The 25,282-nt window shown below is 28.5% G+C and overlaps 2 protein-coding genes across 2 annotated transcripts; both read left to right on the plus strand.

Annotated features, from left to right (window-relative positions):
* Nucleotides 1-3,180: 3,180 nt before the first annotated feature.
* LOC122271323 (zinc finger protein 850-like) lies at nt 3,181-12,326 on the plus strand. The gene is made up of 3 exons (XM_071183908.1): nt 3,181-7,602; nt 9,759-9,771; nt 9,886-12,326. Exons 1-3 carry the CDS (start codon nt 6,503-6,505, stop codon nt 11,461-11,463), a joined length of 2,691 nt encoding a protein of 896 aa, XP_071040009.1. The 5' UTR covers nt 3,181-6,502; the 3' UTR covers nt 11,464-12,326.
* Nucleotides 12,327-20,366: 8,040 nt separating this feature from the next.
* LOC107449437 (zinc finger protein 271-like) lies at nt 20,367-24,619 on the plus strand. The gene has a single exon (XM_043052331.2). The coding sequence runs from the start codon at nt 21,664-21,666 to the stop codon at nt 23,356-23,358; it is 1,695 nt and encodes a 564-aa protein (XP_042908265.1). The 5' UTR covers nt 20,367-21,663; the 3' UTR covers nt 23,359-24,619.
* The last annotated feature ends 663 nt before the right edge of the window (nt 24,620-25,282 follow it).

The raw sequence follows: 25,282 nt of genomic DNA on the forward strand, positions 1-25,282 counted from the left end.
GTTAATTTACGTCGCACTAGAGCTGCACAATGGGCTATTGGCGACGGTCTGGGAAACATCCCTGAGGATGATCCGAAGACATGCCATCACAATTTTGATCCTCTGTAGAGGGGATGGTACTCCCACTTCAGTAGCCCGACGACCTGCACGCGAAGTCGAGCACTTTATGGTAGAGCAGTTTATCGAGGACTAATACCGCGCCCCCTCGGTCCCTACGCAGGCTGATCCAAGTGGTCACCGCACACTGACCGTAGCCAGTGCTGCTTGACTTCGGTGATTTGCTAAGAGCTCCCAGAATTTCCCTTCCTCTTGTTTATCAAATTTCCAAATCAGTACAGACCGTGAGATCTCTGTCGTTTATTTGGGTTCCAGCTCACACTTAAATAAAAGAAATTGAACGCGCAGACCAGTTTGCGAAACAAGCACCAAGCCGAAATTTCATTTCTCATTTTACATGATCTTAAGACCTCCACCAAGCCTTCCTTAACGAACAGCTCAATAAAGAACTCGTATGGAAGGATTACAATCCTTTCTCTGTTGCAATCTCTTCGTTCTCCTTGATGGATCTCAAGATCACCGCCCACTAATCAGCTCCCGAAATCTCTTCCGACAAATGCTATTGGCGATCGCAAAGCTCGAATGCGCCACCTGAGGAAAGACCGGTTTCATGCCTTCTCCCTTCCTGCTCCTCCTCTTTTCAGTTGTATAGGAATGCACTACGATATTTTTCCTTTTCTTAATACTTTTTCTTTTTATTTAATAAAAATATTTTTCGAAATTTCCGTGATACTTTTCTTTGGAACTATGTTTAATGCAGTTTTTAGTTCCATATAGTTTTCCGAGTTAGAAGATTTTAATCTATATGAAAATCAAGAGAAAAAATAACGTTCTTCCTTCCTCTATGACTCTCCACACGCTAAGGAGGAAAGCATGCAAAGTGTTGCCATAGGTAGAGATTTCTGCTCCTCGCCACCTGCAGCCCATTTCGATCGCCATTTTTACACAAGTGTAAATTGATATAAAACCTAAACTGCCGTACTGCGGATGTATCGACACAAACGATCACTTGCACCTGGAACGCCCCTGAAGGAACTGATCGTTAAGACACGGTTTCCTGCAGATCACCGAAGTCAAGCATTCAACTGGCTGCGGTCAGTGCGTGGATGGATGACCTCTTGTGTCAGCCTGCGTTGAGACCGAGGGTGGGCGGTATTGGTCCTCGTTAAACTGTTCTACCGTAAAGTGCCTGATTTAGAGTACAGGTCGTCGGGCTACCGAGGCGGAGGAGCCATCCCCTTTGCAGAGGATCAAAATTGTGATGGCATGTCTTCGGATCATCCTCAGGGATGTTTCCCAGACCCTCGCCAATTCGCGATCGCAACGAACTATAGGGGGAGTTGTTGTATGAGACGAATGCCTGCGATTTCTATATCAACAGTCATTCAGTTACTCTTGAGACGTCTTTAATGTAGCGTGCAGCATTGTAACGTTTCTACTTTATTGTGGCTTATTAAATTTAAAAAAGAAAAATGTTTGATATTCTTTCTTATACAAACGAAAACAAAATGGTATCTCTCTTTTCTTTTCTTTTTTTTAGAGAAGGAACATCCAAAACACATCGGAAAATATTTGTAAATAACCAGAAAAAAATATGTATCTTCTTATTAAAGTTAAAGCCCAATACCTGAGAAATAGTTTTACGAAATTTAATGATATAACATGAAAGGCCCATTTAAACTTTACATTCCATAGCTTTAAGAATCATATTACTTCAAAAATTAAAATGAACAAAAAGTAGGATATAAAGTCTCATAATTTTATATAATTTAATTTTGTAAACAAAGTTTTTTGACAACAATTTATATCAAAAATTTCAAGTTTCAATAAAAATCATTATTTAGAAACTAAAAAACGTAAAATAAGGAATGCTTTACGAAACAAACAAAAAAAAAGTATTTCTTTTTTGACGCCATTTTTTAGTGCTACGAAAATGCGTCTTTGGGACTCACCAAAAACAAAACAAGATGCAATTTTGTTTTTTCAGGAGCGAAATATTTTACCGAAAAAACGAAAATGTACCAATTCCCATAACATGAAACTTTATCTTAGTAAACGCACGTTTTGGAAATGTTATTTCATTTGGAATCTTATTTATTAGAGTTCATATGGCGACCAGGTGAAATAAAATAGAGATCGTTTTGAATCTATGCTAAACTCTATATGGGCCCATTTTCCACCGAAATCTGATTGACTACTTTGATTTTAAATAAAGCGTTTTATTTTATGATTTGTCTCAAAAATTTTAAGTGTAGATTGGCGGCACTTAAAAACCGCCAAATCTGTAGCTGCGGTGGCGTTATTACGTAAGTACCGAATTTTTATTCCATACTTTTCTGAATCATATTACTTCAAACATTAGAATATACCAGAAGTATACATAAACACATAATGTTATACCATTTAATTTTTCAAAAAAAGTATTTTGACGACAATTTTTATCAAAAACTATAAACTAAAAAACGTATAATAAAGAATTCCTATTATAAAAAACGATTTTAAAAATTCCTCATGTTGAAATAAAAAACTTTCATATTGTTTCTTTTTTTCTTTATTCTTATAGTTCTTAATCATACATAAAAAACCATTCTGTGGAGAACGATCATCAAATAAGAAAAATAATTATTTACAAACAAATTTTTTATTATGAAAATCATAACATTCACCTATTTTATAAATTCGCAGAATTCCAAATTAAATGTATACATATATATGCATAGATTATCCCTTCATTGCTTTTAGATGACATACCGCACATCAAAATTTTATAATTGTTAGATCTCGATATGAATTTGAATATGTAGCTTAAAAACAGAACAGCTGAATTCTAGTTGAAATTATTCTTTCAAAACTAAAAAATACTTACCAAGGAAACGATAAAAATGTATTAATAATCAGCACAAATGATACTATTTTAAGTAATTTAATGATTCTTTAGTGTTGTTTTCGAAATTATATAGATACAGAAATATATACTATTCAATAAAGAGGAATATTCTATAACTGCAGTTCTGTACGTTCTGAATTCACATTTATTCATTGGAATGACGAAAGCAATGTTGGCATCACTTTAATTTGTAATGAATTGAAGAGAGAGAAAAAATTATTTTACCTTAATACACACATCTGTAACAGCAAGTGATCTTGAAATCAGAAGTTATGTTGTTGGTAATAAAAAGGTAAAAATTATTGAGAAATTGTTCTTCAAATGCTTGGCGTGTTCTGCTTCGATGTTTGGCATGTTCTGGTTAGTTTTTTCAAGTTCCTCTACTTTTTCCTTAGGGAAATTTTGCTTCTTATTTGCCGCTAGGAAAATGGCGTCCGTCATTGCCAATGGTTATGCTGGAACTAATGCCCGATATTTTCAGGCTCCCGTTAGAGGGCGTACACGAGCGTTGCTATCGCGAATAGCCCATTGAACTACAACAACAGCAACAGCTATCTATCAGACCTCCACCCTAAACTACATCAATGGAAATACAGAGCTATAAGCTCGCCATAGTCTTTTAAAATCTACAATCAATCAATCAATAACCGCCACTGTTAGAACTCTACCTTAAACTGATGAAGACTTTCGCAACTTAATTAAAGAAGCGTTTATTGATATTATTTTTTATATGTATTTCACTTAATGGGCTATTTGGATTTAGAAGATTTATTCGTACTTGGGGACAAGATGTAATAAAACTCTTATTCTCAAATTTATAAGACTGCGTATCCAAAACCCTTATTAATGTGTGAATTGCACTCTTATAATTGTAAATCTATAGAAAGAGCTTTAAAAGGTTTATTTCCATGCAGATCATATTCATATGATATAGCTTCTTTATACTGAAAACAAAAATCGATGGAATGATAAAATAACATTTTCTTCGTGCTGACAGAAAATACAATTTCTGCTGTGCGTGCCTAAATATTAGAAGAACGTGTTTTCTTTTCGATTCATGTAATTAACAAACTTTTCATGCCTTATATGTAAATGCTTCCTGGCAGAAGGAGATATTATTGAAGGCAATATCTTTCTATGTTGACAGTAACATTCTTTGTTGTGACACTAATGGTAAAAAGTATGTGGGCAAAGTATGAGACATAGTTGCAATGAAGTTCTAAGAGAAAAATATCATAGAAATTTAATATTTGCTCTTTCCTTAAAAGTTTCCAAGTGCAGTTAATGATTGTTCTGAATAAAAAGTAGCAACAAGAAGTAAATTCAATTCATTTAAATGTTTTGTGATTGTAATATAGAAATAATTTATTTAATAAGGCATGATAAATTAATCATGAAGAATGGAATTAATTTGCAATAATCTAACTGACACTTTAGATGTACTTTTCCGTGAAGTGCATTATTCAAGAGTTGTAAATAGATTGTTATTGCAGTTGATTAAACTGTCTCTTACATTCATAAAGCACTTGTGATTTGATATTTATATACAAGTAATTGAGATTGTGACTTTCTTGTTAACACTGAGAGAATATTTTTTATATGCAGTTTGTGCAATTTAAAATTGTTAAATAAAATTAAATTTTCTTGACCTTCTCATATGTATGTTAATTTATAAGAACATGCATTTATCATGTATGATGAAACAGTGATACAAAAGTTAGCAATTTATTTTAATATATATCTATATTTGTAATGTCAAACTTTTTTAATCAGTAAAAGTATTAAAAAAATATTTTCTGACTTGAAAATATATGTTCTACCATATTCTTGCAATGTGTGTGTGAAATAAATTGTAAATGAAATCTAATTTGATAATTTCATGTTCATAATAGTAAATAGCATTATCAGGGGTCTGTCAAGACATTTTGTGAAAGGTCCTGTTTTTGTAAAATTCTGAAAAAACTACTCATAATTTGTGAATATAAAATATGCGTTAAGTCACATTCTTTCAGCCAGGGTCCTGCTTTTGTGAATTCGTGCAAATAGGGTCCTGTTATTGCTAAAAACTCTTTCAAGAAGTTTTTAAATGTGAAAAGATACAAGATTCTGCTCAACAATTGCTGCTACTAAATTAGAGATTCAACATATAAATATTTGGTATTTAGCCCATACTGCTCAACACAGAATATTCGTTTCAGACGAATAATAGAAATAAAATTACTCACATTTTTAATTGACGTATTTTAAATAATACAGCTTAGTAATGTATCTCTTTTAATGTGTTACACATTAAGTAAACTTAAACAATTCTTAAATTTATAATATTATATTTAAAAAATTGCCAGAAATTAAATTTTTATCTACATAATATCCTATTAATTAATTTTATGAATAAATATAAATTGATCAATTATTTGATTACAAAAAAAAATATCATTTAATATTAATAAGAATGTGCACCCGATGCTTGTAAAAGTAGAAATATTTTCTTAGAATACTACATTTGGAATTTAAACTTGGAAAACTTTCGTCCCCCCTCCCCCGAGAAGAGTTTATTGGATTAACAAATCAATAATGATGATAAACAAATTTGTGAAAGGTCTGATTAAACGATAAATTATTTTGAGAAGGGTCTGTTTACATGAAAAGATAGTTTGTGAAGAGTCTACTAAAGGACCCAAATTTCTTCTAAACTTTCTTCTATTGAAGAATGCATTCATTCATAGTGTATTAAATATAAAGGAATTTCCTACATAAAGAGGTTCATTGTTTCTGCATTTTTTGTGTAAAAAAAAAGTGAAATAATTTAATTTAGTTTTGTATGTATGTATGGTAATATAGAAATATTATTAAAGCTTATGAGAAAAAAATTTTGCATCTCAATATAATTTAAATTGATCCTTTCACAGTTGCTCCTATTAATAAATAATATTCTTGTTATAAAGTGATCATACTTCTGCAGTATTTCATTTCGCTTATTTAAAAATTTTTGATACAACATGATTATTTTGAATCATGTGTTATTGAAGTCCTCTTTATGCTATTAAATGCCTTTTGTAGTGAAAATTATTTTGAATTATTGCCTTCATTTTAATTAATGACTAATTATTTTTCCATTATCTAGTAATAGCTATTTGTTTCAAATAAAACCAAAAATTTTATTTTTAATAGAAAATCTATATTTTTTCTTATATTTATGCATTTCTATTTTAATGTCATTGCAAAGTGATTATATGTCTTCATTTCTTGCAGCATATTCATGATTGTTATTCTAGAGATCTTACTCAACTACACACAATTTATCTACACTTATTAAATTTTTTCTCAGAAAAGTAAATATATACTGTAAAAGTGTTTTTTATCCTGTGAGATGTGCACAGGATGTAATTCTTGTTTAATGTTATTCTTGTAATATATATAACTAGATTTTTTCAAAAAGAAGTAGTCTCACTAAACATTGTGAATTTCTTACTTGTGAGAAATCCTATTCTTGTAGCGTAAAAAGAGTACAATAAGAGTTTTTCACAGAGAGATCTCACTAAGCCCAATCGTGATAATATGGGTGAGAAACCTTATTCTTGCAGTATATGTAATAAGAGTTTTTCACGTAGAAGTCTACTGACTGAACATTATCGTGTTCATACAGGTGAAAAGCCTTATTCTTGTAGTATATGTTATAAGAGATTTTCATTAAAAGGTCATTTGACTCAACATACTCTTATTCATACTGGTGAGAAACCTTATTCTTGTAGTACATGTAATAAGAGTTTTAGACAAAGAGGTCAACTGACTGTACACAGTCGTATTCATACTGGTGAGAAACCTTATTCTTGTAGTGTATGCGATAAGAGTTTTACACAAAGAAGTCTATTGACTGAACACAGTCGTGTTCATACTGGTGAGAAACCTTATTCTTGTAGTACATGTAATAAGAGATTTTCAACAAGATCTAATTTGACTCTACATAGTCGTATTCATAGTGGTGAGAAACCTTATTCTTGTAGTGTATGCGATAAGAGTTTTACACAAAGAAGTCGATTGACTGAACACAGTCGTGTTCATACTGGTGAGAAGCCTTATTCTTGTAGTATATGTGATAAAAGATGTTCAACTAGTTCTAATTTGACTCAGCATAGTCGTGTTCATACAGGTGAGAAGCCTTATTCTTGTAGTATATGCAATAAGAGATTTTTAACTCGATCTTATTTGACTGAACATAGTCGTGTTCATACTGGTGAGAAGCCTTATTCTTGTAGTACATGTAATAAGAAATTTTCAACAAGATCTAGTTTGACTCTACATAGTCGCATTCATACTGGTGAGAAACCTTATTCTTGTAGTATATGTAATAAAAGTTTTTCTCAAAGCGGTCAATTGACTGAACACAGTCGTATTCATACTAGTGAGAAGCCTTATTCTTGTAGTACATGTAATAAGAGATTTTCAACAAGATCTAGTTTGACTCTACATAGTCGCATTCATACTAGTGAGAAGCCTTATTCTTGTAGTGTATGTAATAAGCGATTTTCAGATAGAAGTTATTTGACTCGACATAGTCGTCTTCATACTGGTGAGAAACCTTATTCTTGTAGTGTATGTAATCAGCGATTTTCAGATAGAGGTCATTTAACTCGACACCGTCGTCTGCATACTGATAAGTAACCAGTATGAAACTGGTGCATTCATTTTTGCAGCATAAGTAAAAAGTGACTGATTGAACATTTCTCAATGAGGAAACACTTTTTTTTTGCTTCCATTACAAGTAAAAAATTTCACAGAAGTGTCATTGGACTTAACACATTTGAATGAAGCTGAAATTTTTTTCTTCTTAAAATATTTTATAATGCAGTTTTCATTGTATTTTTCTGTTTTTACTCTTATTTAATGTCTGTAAAATAAGCTCCAGTATTGAAAAGGTGTGGATTAAAATTAAAATGCATTGTTGTAAACACATCTTAGTAGAAGTTGTAACCTTGGTCACTGGTTATAGATTGTTTTTTATTCTCTTAGCATGAGAATCCTGAGTTGTAGATAATATTTTTTAATATTAATAAAAAAAATTAAATAGCAACCTTTAATTAAAATTGCATGTAACATCTTTTATTTAATGAATGTTTTGAAGTAAATTTGGTTTAACTGCAAGTATGAAAGATATAGATAAAGTAATATTTGCTTCATAAAATCAATATCTTGTTCTTAAATCTAAATTTATATAAGTTTTCATCATTTTATAAATCTTATATTTATGTTATAGAAATATTAGTTTTTTTAAAATGATTACTATTGAAATAAATTTTATTAATCGCATTTGAAGGTCTATTATATTGTATAATTGTCTAATCGTCTATTGTATAATTTATGAAGCAATTGTATATTTTATGAACAAATTATTGTATTTTTTTTATTCTGTATATGGTATATGTTATTCTGTATATTGTATTATTCTGTTTATGGTTACAAGAAAATGCACGTCATTTAATATTAGACTTTGTATTATAACATAATGATCAAAAAGTAAGAAATAAACTTTCGAAAATATTTCATGATTCAATGTTCTGTGAAATTAAACAAATGTAATCTAAATATCTCTTGATCTGAAAGTTAGAGCAGGCAGCTTCTTTTAAAAAGTAAAATGTCTACATACAATGATGCGGTATTATACTAAACGATTCAAATTCAGCGACTTGCTCTGCTTGTGGATTTTTTATAATGCAGCAGCACTATGTAGTGATTAAAAATAATTTTAATTCTTTTTTTTTTTCGGAGGTGGTCTACCTTAAGAGCACTGCTCACCTTTGGGTTACCTACTTTAGTTAAAATCATAATATTATTTATAAAGGCATAAATAATTTTTGATTAAGTGATAGTAATAAAAGTAAAAAATTGGAAAAAAAAATTATGCAATGAATATGTTATGAAATTTTTCTAAAAAAGGAGTTTCTCACAATTTTTTACAAAAAAATTAGTAGGCTTTATTTTAAAATTCTAATGAACTTTTTAAATATTATAATAAATAATGTAATGTATTAATTATAAATCCCATATTGTATTCACCATTGTAAATAGCATACTAATTTTCCTATCATATGCTCTTAATTATGAATACTCAAATTTTTTTAGATAGTATACTAAAAATACTTATCAGCCGATATTTTGAATGCAGATGTCATTTTTTCATACCTAATAATAAAATAAGTTAATTATAATTCAGAAAATAAATCTAATAATTTTTTTATAGAGAATGTTTATTAACAGATAACTGAATTTTCAATTTCAAATTAATAATCAATTACATAAAGTTTTATGAAGCAGACTACTTTTAAAATGCATTTTCAATCATAGGCTATTTATTTTAAATAAAACTTGTAAGTTTTCAAAAATACATGTTTGATCAGAAGTTTTTTTTTTCTTTTNAGTAAATTATTTGATACAACATTATAATTTTGAATTATGTGCTGTTGAAGGCCACTTTATACTATTAAATGACTTACTTTTGTAGTGAAAATTATTTTGAATTATTGCCTTCATTTTAATTAATGGCTAATTATTTTTCCATTATCTAGTTATAGGTATTTGTTTCAAACAAAAAAGAAAATTTTTTATTTTGAATAGAAAATCTATATTTTTTCTTATATTTATGCATTTCTATTTTAATATCAGTGCAAAGTGGATATATGTCTTCATTTCTTGCAGCATATTCATGATTGTTATTCTAGAGATCTTACTCAACTACACACAATTTATCTACACTTATGATTAAATTTTTTCCCAGAAAATTAAATATATACTGTAAAAGTGTTTTTTATCCTGTAAGATGTGCACAGGATGTAATTCTTGTTGAATGTTATTCTTGTATAACTAGATTTTTTCAAAAAGAAGTAGTCTCACTAAACACTGTGAATTTCTTACTTGTGAGAAATACTATTCTTCTAGCGTAATAGGAGAATAATAAGAGTTTTTCACAGAGAGATCTCACTAAGCTCAATCGTGATAATATGGGTGAGAAGCTTTATTCTTGCAGTATATGTAATAAGAGTTTTTCACGTGGAAGTCTACTGACTGAACATTATCGTGTTCATACAGGTGAGAAACCTTATTCTTGTAGTGCATGTAATAAGAGTTTTAGACAAAGAGGTCAACTGACTGTACACAATCGTATTCATACTGGTGAAAAACCTTATTCTTGTAGTGTATGCGATAAGAGATTTTCATTAAAAGGTCATTTGACTCAACATAGTAGTGTTCATACAGGTGAGAGGCCATATTCTTGTAGTATATGTTCTAAGAGATTTTCATTAAAAGGTTATTTGACTGAACATAGTCGTGTTCATACTGGTGAGAAACCTTATTCTTGTAGTAAATGTAATACAGGATTTTCAACTAGATTTGGTTTGACTCAACATAGTCGTATTCATACTGGTGAGAAACCTTATTCTTGTAGTATATGTAATAAGAGATTTTCAACTCGATCTTATTTGACTGTACATAGTCGAGTTCATACTGGTGAGAAGCCTTATTCTTGTAGTAAATGTGATAAAAGATGTTCAACTAGAGCTAAATTGACTCAGCACAGTCGTGTTCATGCAGGTGAGAAGCCTTATTCTTGTAGTATATGCAATAAGAGATTTTCAACTCGATCTAATTTGACTGAACATAGCCGTGTTCATACTGGTGAGAAACCTTATTCTTGTAGTACATGTAATAAGAGATTTTCAACAAGATCTAGTTTGACTCTACATAGTCGTATTCATACTGGTGAGAAACCTTATTCTTGTAGTATATGTAATAAGAAATTTTCTCGAAGCGGTCAATTGACTAAACACAGTCGTATTCATACTAGTGAGAAGCCTTATTCTTGTGGTATATGTCATATGAGATTTTCAATAAAATGTTATTTGACTCGACATAGTCGTGTTCATACTGGTGAGAAGCCTTATTCTTGTAGTAAATGTCATAAGAGATTTTCATTTCGATTTTATTTGACTGTACATAGTCGAGTCCATACAGGTGAGAAGCCTTATTCTTGTATTATATGTCATAAGAGATTTTCACAAAAAGGTAGTTTGACTCGACATAGTCTTGTTCATACTGGTGAGAAGCCTTATTCTTGTAGTAAATGTAATAAGAGTGTTTCATGTAGAAGAGTACTGACTGAACATTATCGTATTCATACAGGTGAGATGCCTTATTCTTGTAGTATATGTAATAGGAGATTTTCAACTAGGTCTAATTTGACTAAACATAGTCATGTTCATATTGGTGAGAAACCTTATTCTTGTAGTATATGTAATAAAAGATTTTCAAGTAGAGCTAATTTCATGCTACATAATCGTATTCATACTGGTGAGAAACCTTATTCTTGTAGTGTATGTAATAAGAGATTTTCAAATAGAGGTTATTTGACTCGTCATAGTCGTCTTCATACTGGTGAGAAACCTTATTCTTGTAGTGTATGTAATAAGAGATTTTCAGATAGAGGTCATTTAACTCGACACAGTCATCTTCATACTGATGAGTAACCAGTATGAAACTGGTGCATTCATTTTTGCAGCATATGTAAAAAGTGACTGACTGAACATTCCCAATGAAGAAACACTTTCTTTTTGCTTCCATTATAAGTAAGAAATTTCACAGAAGTGTCATTAAACTTAACACATTTTAATGAAGCTGAATTTTTTTTTCTTTTCAAAATATTTTATAATGCAGTTTTCATTGTATTTTTCTGTTTTTACTCTTATTTAATATCTGTAAAATAAGCTCCAGTATTGAAAAGTTGTGGATTAAAATTAAAATGCATTGTTGTAAACACATCTTAGTAGAAGTTGTAACCTTGGTAACTGGTTATAAATTGTTTTTTATTCTCTTAGCCTGAGAATCCTGAGTTGTAGATAATATTTTTTAATATTAGTTAAAAAAAAAAATTAAATAGCAGCCTTTAATTAAAATTGCATGTGACATCTTTTATTTAATGAATGTTTTGAAGTAAATTTGGTTTAACTGCAAGTATGAAACATATAGGTAAAGTAATATTTGTTTTAAAATATCAATATTTTGTTCTTAAATCTAAATTTATATAAGTTTTCATCATTTTATAAATCTTATATTTATGTTACTGAAATATTACTGTGCTGACATGACATCTTATATTTATGTTACAGAGATACGAGTTTTTTTTAAAATGATTACTATTGAAATAAATTTTATGAAACAATTGTATATTTTATGAACAAATTATTGTATTTTTTATATTCTGTATATGGTATATGTTATTCTGAATGTTGTATTATTCTGTTTATGGTTACAAGAAAATGCACTTCATTTAATATTAGACTTTGTATTGTAACATAATGATCAAAAAGTAAGAAATAAACTTTCGAAAATATTTCATGATTCAATGTTCTGTGAAATTAAGCAAATGTAATCTAAATATCTCTTGATCTGAAAATTAGAGCAGGCAGCTTCTTTTAAAAAGTAAAATATCTGCATACAATGATGCGGTATTATACTAAATGATTCAAATTCAGCGACTTGCTCTGCTTGTGGATTTTTTATAATGCAGCAGCACTATATAGCGATTAAAAATAATTTTGATTCTTTTTTTTTTTTTCGGAAGTGGTCTACCTTAAGAGCACTGATCACCTTTGGGTTACCTACCTTAGTTAAAATCATATTATTTATAAAGCATAAACAATTTTTGAATAAGTGATAGTAATAAAAGTAAAAATTGGGAATAAAAATTTATGCAATGAATATGCTATGAGATTTTTCTAAAAAAAGAGTTTCAATGTTTTACACAAAAAATTAGTAGTCTTTATATTAAAATTCTAATGAACTTTTTAAGTATAATAAAATAATATTCTGTATTATATTATAAATCCCATATTGTATTCTCCATTGCAAATAACATACTAATTTTCCTATCAAATGCTCTTAATTATGAATACTCAAAATTTTTAGATAGTATACTAAAGATACTTATTAGCTGATATTTTTAATTCAGATGTCATTTTTTATAACTAATAATTAAATAAGTTAATTATAATTCAAAAAATAAACCTAATAATTTTTTCTTAAAAATGTTTATTAATATATTACTGAATTTCAAATAAATAATCAATTACATTAAGTTTTATGAAACAAACTCTTTAAAAATTCGAACTGAAAATTATGCATATAGTCATGAACATTTTAAAATGCATTTTCAAATGTAAGCTTTTTTTTAAAAATAAAACTTGTAAGTTTTCAAAAATACATGTTAGATCAGAGAATTTTTTTCTTACATTTTACGGTATTTTTGATTTACTGATATTATAGGGTGATATGTCAGTTCTTGTTATTTTATTGTTAAATATTAGTTTTTTAAGGAAACGATTAATTTAAAACATACTTACCATCTGATATTTACAAGAAATTCAATAGCATAAAAAAAAGTTGCAATGAAAATTTAACTCATTTTAAAAAAATTAAAGTAATATTTATTTTTTTAGATAACTTTAAACAAAATATTCAATAAACTGAAAATAAAATACTAAGTACGCATAAGTTTTCTAGCTATAACTTTACACATTTATTTTGGAAAAGACGAATAACATAAGTTGAAAATAAAAAAATTTAATCGATTATATAGATATTAAAATTCGTAACTAGGGAGAACTTCCATTGCATGAGATTGCACGCAATTGTGATTCATACTTGAATATAATACAGGGTTCGTACAGACTCCTTATACTCCTTGGAAATAAAAAATTTTCCAAGGAGTACTTGGAACTACTTAGATTTCCAAATTAGTCCTTAGAAACTCCTTAGATTATTGTATTGCATAGATGAACTTACTAAGTCCGCTGATGAATTTGCTGTCCAAGCAGGGGAACGAAATGATGTGACTTAGCTGTCAAAATCCAATAGTTTAAGAAGAAAATTTTAAAAGAAAAAAAAATTGAATTGCAAGAGTTAGAGAAAAAAATAACAGCAAATAATTTTAATTTTACATGTTACAAGCAAACTTGATAATTTACTGTGATTTTTATTCTTATTTTTTTTTGTATAAAATGCCTTAGATTTTTTTTGTGTATTCAAATTTAAAAATATAAGATTATTAGGTTTTTATGTTAATCTTTAACATCTGTACTATGTACTTTAACAAGATTTATTACAATATTTGAAACTGAAAAATGTATTTATGCGTAAAAGTGATAACTCTATTTATTTTTCTTGATGAAGTTTGACAAAGTCAAAATTTATTCCAAAAGGGTTAGAGAAAAAATATGCAAAATGTACATTTTTGCAATACATAAATCCTCATAATAACTGCTTTTTAATTTTAAAAAAAAAAAAAACTATAGTTATCTTTAACGCAAAGTTTTTAAATTTTTGATAAGTCCTTAAAATTTTGGACTCCTTGGATGTCTTCTTCTGATCTCTGTATGAACCCTGATATAATATCTATTTTTTAAACCTACATATGTATGCTTAGGGCAATAGGATTCAATGCGAATGACCCTTGAAGCCAAAACAAGTAATAAGGCCCCTGAATTATCTATAAATGTTAGTAAAATGTGAAAGAAAAAGAAATTTAAATGCTTTTAACAGACATCCTAAATATGACTGGATCATTCAAATTTTAAAGAATAGAAATACAACTAGATTCGACTTTTATATACGTTACACCAATTGGTGGAATAAAAAAATGTTTTAGACCTAAACGCATATTTTTTTGAACAAAAAGATGTAAATAATAAAAATATGATCAAAAGTCGTAATTCATCAGCTGCCATCAACAATAAAACGTATCTTTAAACGAAAAAAGTGTCAATTTTCGTTAGGGCAACGTAGCAAACAGCAACCATTTTTATTATATTTTTATTTACATCTTTTTGATATATTGGATAATATCTATACATATATAGCCGATCACTGGTCTAGTGATGTTACTGTACTGGACTATAGGGCCAGTGGTTGTGGGTTCGAATCCCACCGTAGGTGTGGATGTAACTTTAACTCGCTCAAACCCGTCCTGCAAACGGGTTCGTGGTTGTATGACGTGGGCAACGCCACTCCACCCCCGTGGCTTAGTCACGGGCGCCTACTGGGTAAAGAAACGATAGTAGCAATTCTGGCATTTCTTAGGCCAATGGCAAGTGCCCGCCATTAAATAAATATATATTGTACCAAGCACAGAAGTTTGAGTGGGTTGGAGATGAATAAAACAGTCCTTAAGACCCCAGAAATTTATTGGTAGAATTTTCCAGAAAATATAGCAATTTTCAGCATGAATAACTGGCTAGTATACAACAAATCACAGACCTTGAAATTTCAGACGGTTCACTAGAGACTCGCAAATCAGAACAATCACAAACAGACTAATGTTCTCCGATACTATAAAGCACACTCTTATTTATATAGGCTTGGAGAGGCAGCCCTCGGAATTTTTGACGTGATTCTAGAGATTTCTCGTATAACTCGCGCAAAAATTAGTTTTATCGCTTCAAAACACGAATTTTCTAGAACTATAATTTTGTCGACAAGTTGGCAAAAAAGTCGCGACTTTTTTTAAAATAAATTTTGCAATTAAACTGTTTATTTAAGATCTGAGATGTTTAGCTTAATGACAAAAGGATATTTGCAAAATAATACACATTTTTTACAAATTTGTAATATTGCCCTTCATTCAAGGATGGCACGTCCCGGGTAGTACAATCCCCGCAAGGGAGACAAAAATAATACAATACTAAACAACATTATGAAGTTTAAGCTTATATAAAACATACAAATTATGAAAAGTAACATCACATAACACTACAAAGATAAAATTACTAAATGCACTTTAGAAATATGAAACAATTTAGCATTATTTCCAATTAAAAAAACCATAAATTTACTACATCTGCTCCAAATGCTTTCTTTTTTTTTTTTAATTTTGCTATATCATATGGTAACCATGACAGAGATATACTTTCATCAAAGTCTTAATTTTATATTAAATCCATTTTTTGATGTTATAAAACCTTCAAAATACAAATTTCAGTGTCTGACCTGTTAATTCCATAATACCTGACTTTCTGTATAATAATAATATATGTATATATAATAATAATCTGAATCAGAATATTTTTGTTTTATTTGATGGCCTATATCCTTAATAGCTTCTTTTAAATTTTTTTTCTTTGATAGTCAATATCAATAGAACTCTTTCGGCATTAAGATTGTTGTTTTTATAATCAATTAACATAAATGTCGCACGTTGTTTTTATCATCAGTTTTTAAATTCATCATATCCAATTTTAAAAGTTCTATAACTAATTTGTTTTTAATTTAGTTTACGTAAAATAATAAAACTATAATATTTAGTCTAATTAAAAATTAATTTCGGTAAATTTTTTAGAATTTTAAAATTTATGTTCGAAAAACAAATTATTTCTTAAAAAGTAATTTCGAAAAGCTGAAAATATGGAAAAATGAATATTAAGTATGCATCATAGAAAGAAAAAAATTTCTTTTAAGATTTCGACTGAAAGAGAAAAAACGAAGTCCATGGGCAAAGAAAAAATCGGGAGCTATCATCGATTTTAAAGTTAATACATTCAGTGTAAATTTCTCTTCTAATAATAAGTTTTCTGGATCTCTCAAAATGAAATTCCTCGCCTTAAGATCCAAATATTCATACGATTTTCTGACAATTTTGTGGAATCTCAACTAAAATTATTAATTATAACAATAGTTCATTTCGAAGAAGCAAACAAAAATTCATAGTCGACATTGACACCCGATTCTTAAAAAAAAATGTTTAAAATATTGTTCAATTTTATAAAGAATCATTGAAATAATTGAATATCCATTTAGTAGTGATTTATATTTAGTTTTTCTTTTGCATCAAATTTTTTACAAAAAGTGATAAAAGCAAAGATTAAAGAAAGCTATTGCCTTTTCACATTATAATTGGTCAGTTAAAAGTGAAAATTTACGGATTAGTCTTATTTTTTGTTTTATTGTAAATATTTTTTTTTTTTAGATTTTATTTTCATCGGAATTTAGCTTTTACGTTGTTTATGTTAAGGATATTTTTGTTAATGGTTTTCTCTGTATTTTGTTAGAATAATTTAAATTCTTTAAATATATTTCATTCAGTTTATACTTTCAATTTTTTAAATATTTCAAAAGTATATAACATAATTTCTCAATATCATCAGGTTTTTCAAAAGATTTTTTTAAATTTTCATTAGTCTTTCTCGTTATCCAGCTTCCCAATTTTATTTCGAATAGCTATAATTCAAAAAATAATATTACACTTTTAAGTAAAAAAAAGAAACATCATTTTCACGAATGACTGAATTTCTGAAGGAGCGAAGCACATTATTCACTCTTCAGTTAAATTTCAGAGCTAAATAAAGTGAACCAGATGGCGTATTCGAGTGTGTAAGCTCTTGTAAGGTGACATATCACGAAAAATCTTTTTCAGCTTTTTAGTTGATGAAATATCATCCTCATTTGCTGGTACCATTATAAATTCTATTTCAAAAAAACCACTCATAATATATCTTTCCTCATCTGTAGAAAAAACAGTATCCTCTTTTTCAAGCCCGCAACGGCAAATCATTCCATTTGGAGCATTTTCTTTCAGATGGAAAGCTTTGTAAACAAGCAAGAAATCGCGATAGCCCACGCTTGTGGTACCCATTATATAAATGAATTTCCAAATGAAAAGAAATTTTAAACACTCTTCGAAATTTCAATTTGGCACTACTTTTACAATTGCGATAAATTTTTACTTTTTGTAAGAAGCCACCAGGTGACTGGAAACCCGTATTTCAAGTTTTAAGAAAGCCGTAATATTTGAACCGCATGAATGGAAATATGACTTTGGTGTGACATTGACAGTGTGTTCTATTCTTGGAAAGAAACTATTGCCTTCAAGATATGAAATGAATGGTCAGATCTACCCTCCCCCCCCCTCAAATTACTAGTAAATAAATCTGCCTCTAGATTTCACCCCTCACATTACCTCCTGGGGTTAATTACAGCTTCAATAATCACACCTTGTCCGAGTGTAGATGCTCTTAAGGGGTTGCTCGGTTAGATCAGCTATAGCTCTCATTTCTCGTATTTTAATGTGACTTCTAATTTATGGGTATTGATGATACGAGATACATTTTAAGAAACACGTGGAAATCCGACGATAACCTCTGAAAAAGCAATCGAAAAGTCACTTGGATTGACTGTGAATTAGACTAAAATAAACCGCTTATTAAAAGTAGATAAAATTTCAAAATTTAAGGCTAAAAGTTGATTAGTTAAAAAATTTACGATGACATGCTCTATGTTGGTTCATGACTGGAGTCAGTTGATCTGGGGCTAAAATGACCTCGAGGGTTTGCTTAATAATTTGAGTCACAATTTTCCTGCAGGTCAATATGGCAAAGAATTGGTGTTCCTCTTCGCAGTTATTCATGTGGGTTCCACGAAGTACCCGGAATCTTGGACAGTGCTTAATTAGATGTTTAATGTCCTGTCTCACTCCACAGTAATTGCATGAAGCTGATTTTCTGAAATAACCGCTTGTTAAAAATAAAATTATTACTAAAATTTGAAAATTCACGCATCATAATTCTGCCGTATTAAAATTCTCGGGTTTTTTTAAATCTTTGGAAATTCGTAGTGATAACCACCGAAAAAAACGATCAGAAAACCACATTGATTGAAATTTGGCGCTTTTAAAAATTTAATGCGTAACTCAAAATTTATGATTTTTTTCCCCTCTAGAAATTATAATAGCTTTTTTTTTTTTTTTTGTGCTCGGGAAAGATATTTTAATCTCTGTGAACAAGCAAAGGATGTTCAGTCTCCAACCCCAAAGTATTCAGATTTTTCTTGCCCCTGCAGAACAATTCTAAGAAAAGGTAATTCCCTTTTACTCCATACATTCGTCACATTTCACTACCATTCATATTATATATATATATATATATATGTTTCAACTATAGATACAATAACCTTTCAACTTAAAAAATTTCGTTAAAACTAATGTTTTTAATAATTTGTTTTGTATTAATTATTATTCAGATTATCATTTCTTCATCATACATTGTGATATATTAGCAGAATACTCTTAGTATCTAATTTTCATGTTTATTTTTTCATCCTCATTAAAAGTTAGTAAATTTCTTCTTCAAGTCATCTTCATCTTTATTAAATATTTATTTATTATTATTTTTTTCCAATTTGATAGTCTAAAACATTCAATTTGAATACCAATGATTTCAAAAATTACTTTTCATTTTTGAATTAGAAGAAGTATTTGAGCGCTTTTAATGTTTTAATATGAGTTTTAGTTAAATTTTCAATTACTTAGAAAAAATGCTCAATATTATAAATTACTCAAAAAAAATTTTTTCATTCAAAGTATTTTTATCACTATAATTCTTAGTTCTAATGTTTAATACATTAATTTTTTAAAAAAATATTCAGATTAACTTAAATTATTTTCTGATTTGTTTTCAATAGTTATTTTAGATTAATACTATTAATTAATTAAAATTTTCAATGAAATCTTTGAATAAAAGCAATATTGTTTCGATTATTTAACTGTTTTTTTCAATTTTTTTTTATCGATAATACTGATCAGTAATATTCCATAAAAATATTTTAATTCCCAATGCAGTTGTAAAATACATCATATGCACATGTCAAAATGCATATTTTGACAATTTTAACATTTCTTTTCATTTAAGTTTTAAATCTCCCCTTCAATTTACTATTTAATATATATATATATATATCAGTGAAAAAGAAACAAATATTTTTTTTCAATAGTACATTGTAATAAACATATATAAAGTAAAATTATTGTTTGCTATTTGATATCTCTTCTCTGCTACTATCTTTCCTATTTCGGGAGAAATTTTTTTGGCCGAGACTACTTTCAAAATTGAACCAACATGAGCGTTATTAATACGGTTTCGNCACTTTTTAAAATATTTGTTTTAACTCTCAAAATAAAATGTAAGATTATTATAAATAACTTTGTCTTAATGTAAGCTTTAAATGGAACAATTTGATACAAAATTAATCTAAGCTTAAAATTTAAGATTTTCAAAAACTGTAATTAGTTTTCGAAATCATATTTTAATCAGAAATTTTTCTCTGTCTTTCGATCATCACTTACTATGACAATGATTTCGTTTTTTTATGATGTAGAAGAATATCATCCGCAAAATATAACCTTAATTTTGATTTAAATGTCTGTGACTTCAAAAATTATGTATTATTTATTAACTTAATTTAAATTTTGCACCGAAATATTATAAACTATTGTTGATTTAAAAATATTTTGGTACTTATTAATGAAATTTAAGGGTACTATATCTAACATTAGTTTCACTATATTACAATAGATGGCGCCACTAAGGTATTCTTACTTCAAAATTTGACCTTTAATAGACGGGAGTGCAATCAATCAATCAATTACCGCCACTGTTAGAATTCTATACTGAAAACAGTGAGTGAATTGCACCAATATAATTGAAAATCTATACAAAGAGCTCTAAAACAGTTATTTCTATGCAGATCGCATTCATATAACATTATCTTCTTCATTCTGAGAACAGAAATAAATGGACTGATAAAATAACACTTTCTTCCTGCTGTCAGTAACTAAAATTACTTCTGTGCATGCCTAAATATTAAAAAAAAACGTGTTTTCTGTTCAATTTCATGTAATTAATAATCTGTTCATGCCGTGTGTGTTATACGCTTTCTGGCAGAAGGAGATATTATTATTGAAGGCAATATACTGCCTTGACAATAACATTCTATATTGTGTCACTAAAGTGTGACACATTACTGTTTATTTTTGCGAGAAGTTTTTCTAATAACATATAACATTCATTTTGCAGTGTGTCTAAGAATGCACTCATTCAATAATGTATTAAATGTAAGGTAATTTTCTACATAACTATGTTCATTGTTTTAGCAGTTTTTTTTGTAAAAAAACAAAAGTTGAATAATTTAATTTAGTTTTGTATGTATGTTAAAATAGAAATATTATAAAAGTTTGTGGGGAAAAAATTTTGCATCTCAATATAATTTAAATTGATCCTTTCTCTGACACACCTATTAATAAATCATATTCTTGTTATAAAGTTATCATATTTCCACCATATTTTATTTTGCTTATTTAAAAAATGTAGTCATAGTAAAAGATTTGATACAACATGATCATTTTGAATTATGTGTTATTGAAGGCCTCTTTATGCTATTAAATGACTTACTTTTGTAGTGAAAATTATTTTGAATTATTGCCTTCATTTTTTTAATGACTAATTATTTTTCCATTATCTAGTAATAGCTATTTGTTTCAAATAAAAACCAAAAATTTTATTTTGAATAGAAAATTTATATTTTTTCTTATATTTCTGTATTTTTATTTTAAATCATTGCAAAGTGAATATATGTCTTCATTTCTTGCAGCATATTCATGATTGTTATTCTAGAGATCTTACTCAACTACACACAATTTATCTACACTTATGATTTAATTTTTTCTCAGAAAAGTAAACATATACTGTAAAAGTGTTTTTCATCCTGTAAGATAATTTTTTCAAAAAGAAGTAATCTCACTAAACACTGCAAATTTAATACTGGTGAGAAATCCTATTCTTGTAGCATAAGAAGAGTATAATAAGAATTTTTCACAAAGAGATCTAACTAGGCACAATCGTGTTAATATGGGTGAGAAGCTTTATTCTTGTATATGTAATAAGAGTTTTTCCTGTAGAAGTCTACTGGCAGTACATTACCGTGTTCATACAGGTGAGAAGCCTTATTGTTGTAGTGTATGTAATGCGAATTTTACACAAAGAAGTAATTTGACTCAACATAGTCATGTTCATACAGGTGTGAAGCTTTATTCATGTACTATATGTAGTAAGAGATTTTCATCAAAACATGATTTGACTCAACATACTCGTGTTCATACTGGTGAGAAACCGTATTCTTGTAGTGTGTGTAATAAGAGTTTTGCGCGAAAAGGTCAATTGACTGCACATAGTCGTGTTCATACAAGTGAGAAGCCTTATTCTTGTAGTATATGTTATAAGAGATTTTCATTTAAAGGTTATTTGGCTCAACATAGACGTGTTCATACTGGTGAGAAACCTTTTTCATGTAGTACATGTGATAAGAGATTTTTAAGTAGAGCTTATTTGACGCTTCACAATCGTGTTCATACTGGTGAGAAACCTTATTCTTGTAGTGTATGTAATAAGAGTTTTGCAACAAAAGGTAAATTGACTGAACACAGTCGTGTTCATACAGGTGAGAAGCCTTATTCTTGTAGTATATGTTATAAGAGATTTTCTGTAAAAAGTAATTTGACTAAACATAGTCGTGTTCATACTGGTGAGAAACTCTTTTCTTGTAGTAAATGTAATAATAGATTTTCAAGTAGAGCTTATTTGACGCTTCATGATCGTGTTCATACTGGTGAGAAACCTTATTCTTGTAGTGTATGTAATAAGAGTTTTGCACAAAAAGGTAAATTGACTGCACACAGTCGTATTCATACAAGTGAGAAGCCTTATTCTTGTAGTATATGTTATAGGAGATTTTCACAAAAAGGTAATTTGACTCGACATAGTCGTGTTCATACTGGTGAGAAACCTTTTTCTTGTAGTAAATGTAATAAGAGTTTTTCTGAAAGAGAGAGTCTATTTANTTTGACGCTACATAGTCGAGTTCATACCGGTGAGAAACCTTATTCTTGTAGTATATGTAGTAAGAGTTTTTCTCAGAGAGAGAGTCTATTTAGGCACATTCGAGTTCATACCAATGAGAAACCTTTTTCTTGTAGTAAATGTAATAAGAGTTTTTCTGAAAGAGAGAGTCTATTTAAGCACATTCGAGTTCATACCGGTGAGAAACCTTATTCTTGTAGTATATGTAGTAAGAGTTTTGCTCGAAGAGCGTGTCTATGTAAGCATATTCGAGTTCATACCGGTGAGAAACCTTATTCTTGTAGTATATGTAATAAGAGTTTCAGACAAGGAAGTCAATTGACTCAACACAGTCTTGTTCATACAAGTGAGAAGCCTTATTCTTGTAGTATATGTTATAAGAGATTTTCAACAAAGGGTACTTTGACTCGACATATTTTTGTTCATACAGGTGAGACGCCTTATTCTTGTAATATATGTAATAAGAAATTTTCAGGTAGAGGTAATTTGACTCGACATAGTCGTCTTCATACTGGCGAGAAACCTTATTCTTGTAGTATATGTAATAAGAGTTTTTCAAAAATAGTTCTTCTAAATAAGCACATTTGTGTTCATACTAGTGAAAAACCTTTTTCATGTAATATATGTAATAAGACTTTTTCAAGAAAGGATTACCTAACTCATCATATTCATGTTCACATTGTTTAGGAACCATATTCTTGTATACAAAAAAAAAGTTTTTTTTTTCTACTTACATTCTAATGATATGTTTCAAAAAAGTTTTTTTTCTTTCAAAAGACTGACTTAAATGCTTGTGTTTGCACTGGTGTGAAAAAGTTTTTTGTTGTTCAATAACGTAATAAGAGTTCTTCTCAGAAATGTCATCTGACTAAATACTGTGTTGTTCCTACTAGCGACAAAGCATATCTTTGAAGTATGTGATGAAGTAGGTTTTTTTTTTTTAAATTATGGTGATCTGAATTTTTACACTCGTGTTCTTACTGGTTGAGAAACCATATTCTTGTAGCGTCTGTAATAAATCTTTCTTAACAAGAGCTAATCAAACCGTTTTGTTGACCCTGCTAAGAAACCTAATTCTTGTCGCAGATGTCAAAAGAATCTTTCTTATAGCATTCTGATTCATACTGGTGCATTCATTTTTACAGCATATGTAAAAAGTAACTGACTGAACACAGACCATTTCTCACTGAGGAAAAATTTTCTTCTTGATTCCATTATAAGTAAAAAAAAAATCACGGAAGTGTCATTAGACTTAACACAATTTAATAAAGCTAAAATGTTTTTTTCTTTTTAAAATATTTTATAATGCAGTTTTCATTGTATTTTTCTGTTTTTACACTTATGTATTGCCTGTAAATAAGCTCCAGTATTGAAAAGTTGTGGATTAAAATGCATTGTTGTAAATACATCTTAGTAGAAGTTGTAACCTTGGTTACTGGTTATAAATTGTCCTTTATTCTCTCCATTAAAATCCTGAGTTGTAAGTAATATTTTTTAATAATAATAATAATAAAGCTTAAATAGCAGCCTTTAATTAAAATTACATGTAACATCTTTTATTTGATGAATGTTTTGAAATAAATAAATTTGGTTTAATTGCAAGTATGAAACAAATGGATGAAGTAATATTTGCTTCTTAAAATCAATTTCTTGTGCTTCAATCTAAATAAGTTTTCCTCATTTTATCAATCTTAAATTTATGTTACAGAAATATAACTGTACTGAATATTATGACAGTTTTTTAAATGATTACTTGATATAAATTTTGTTAATCACATTTGAATGTCTTAGATTGTATAATTTATGAAACTTTTAAAAAAGAACACAAAAGATAACTCAAACTATTAAAAAATCGAAATTCGTTAATTAGTAAGGTTTTGTTTAAATTCTAAAAACTGTATTTTGCTAATTGATTATGCTAAATAATAAAATGTTAAAATAATTTTAATGTGTCATTTGTAATTACTTTCACGAAATAATTTCATGAAATAATTTTCTCGTTATGAGATGTTTATATATGTAAGTGTACGGGTGAGATATTTATTTACTATAGTCCTTTTCTTATAAAGGTTCAGTGAAATTTAAATGTCTTACACAAATTATTGTATTTTATTATTCTGTATATGGTATATGTTATTCTGTATATGTTCATTTAATATTAGACTTTGTATAACAACATAATAGTTAAAAAGTAAGAAATAAACTTTCAAAAATATTTCATAATTCAATGTTCTTTGAAATTAAACACATGTAATCTAAATATCTACTTACCTGAAAATTAGAGTAGGAAGCTTCTTTTAAAAAGTAAAATGTCTGCATACAATGGTGCCGTATTATACTAAACGATTCAAATTCAATGACTTGATTCAAATTCAATTGCTCTGCTTATGGATTATTTATAATGCAGTAGCACTATATAGTGATTGAAAATAATATTGATTCTTTTTTTTTGGAGGTGGTCTACCTTAAGAGCACTGCTCACCTTTGGATTACCTACTTTAGTTAAAATCTTAATATTATTTATAAAGCATAAATAATTTTTGAATAAGTGATAGTAATAAAAGTAAAAATTTGGAATAAAAATTAATGCAATGAATATGTTATGAAATTT

This window comes from Parasteatoda tepidariorum, chromosome 8, assembly GCF_043381705.1.
Source record: "Parasteatoda tepidariorum isolate YZ-2023 chromosome 8, CAS_Ptep_4.0, whole genome shotgun sequence".
In the NCBI taxonomy this organism is placed as follows: domain Eukaryota; kingdom Metazoa; phylum Arthropoda; class Arachnida; order Araneae; family Theridiidae; genus Parasteatoda; species Parasteatoda tepidariorum.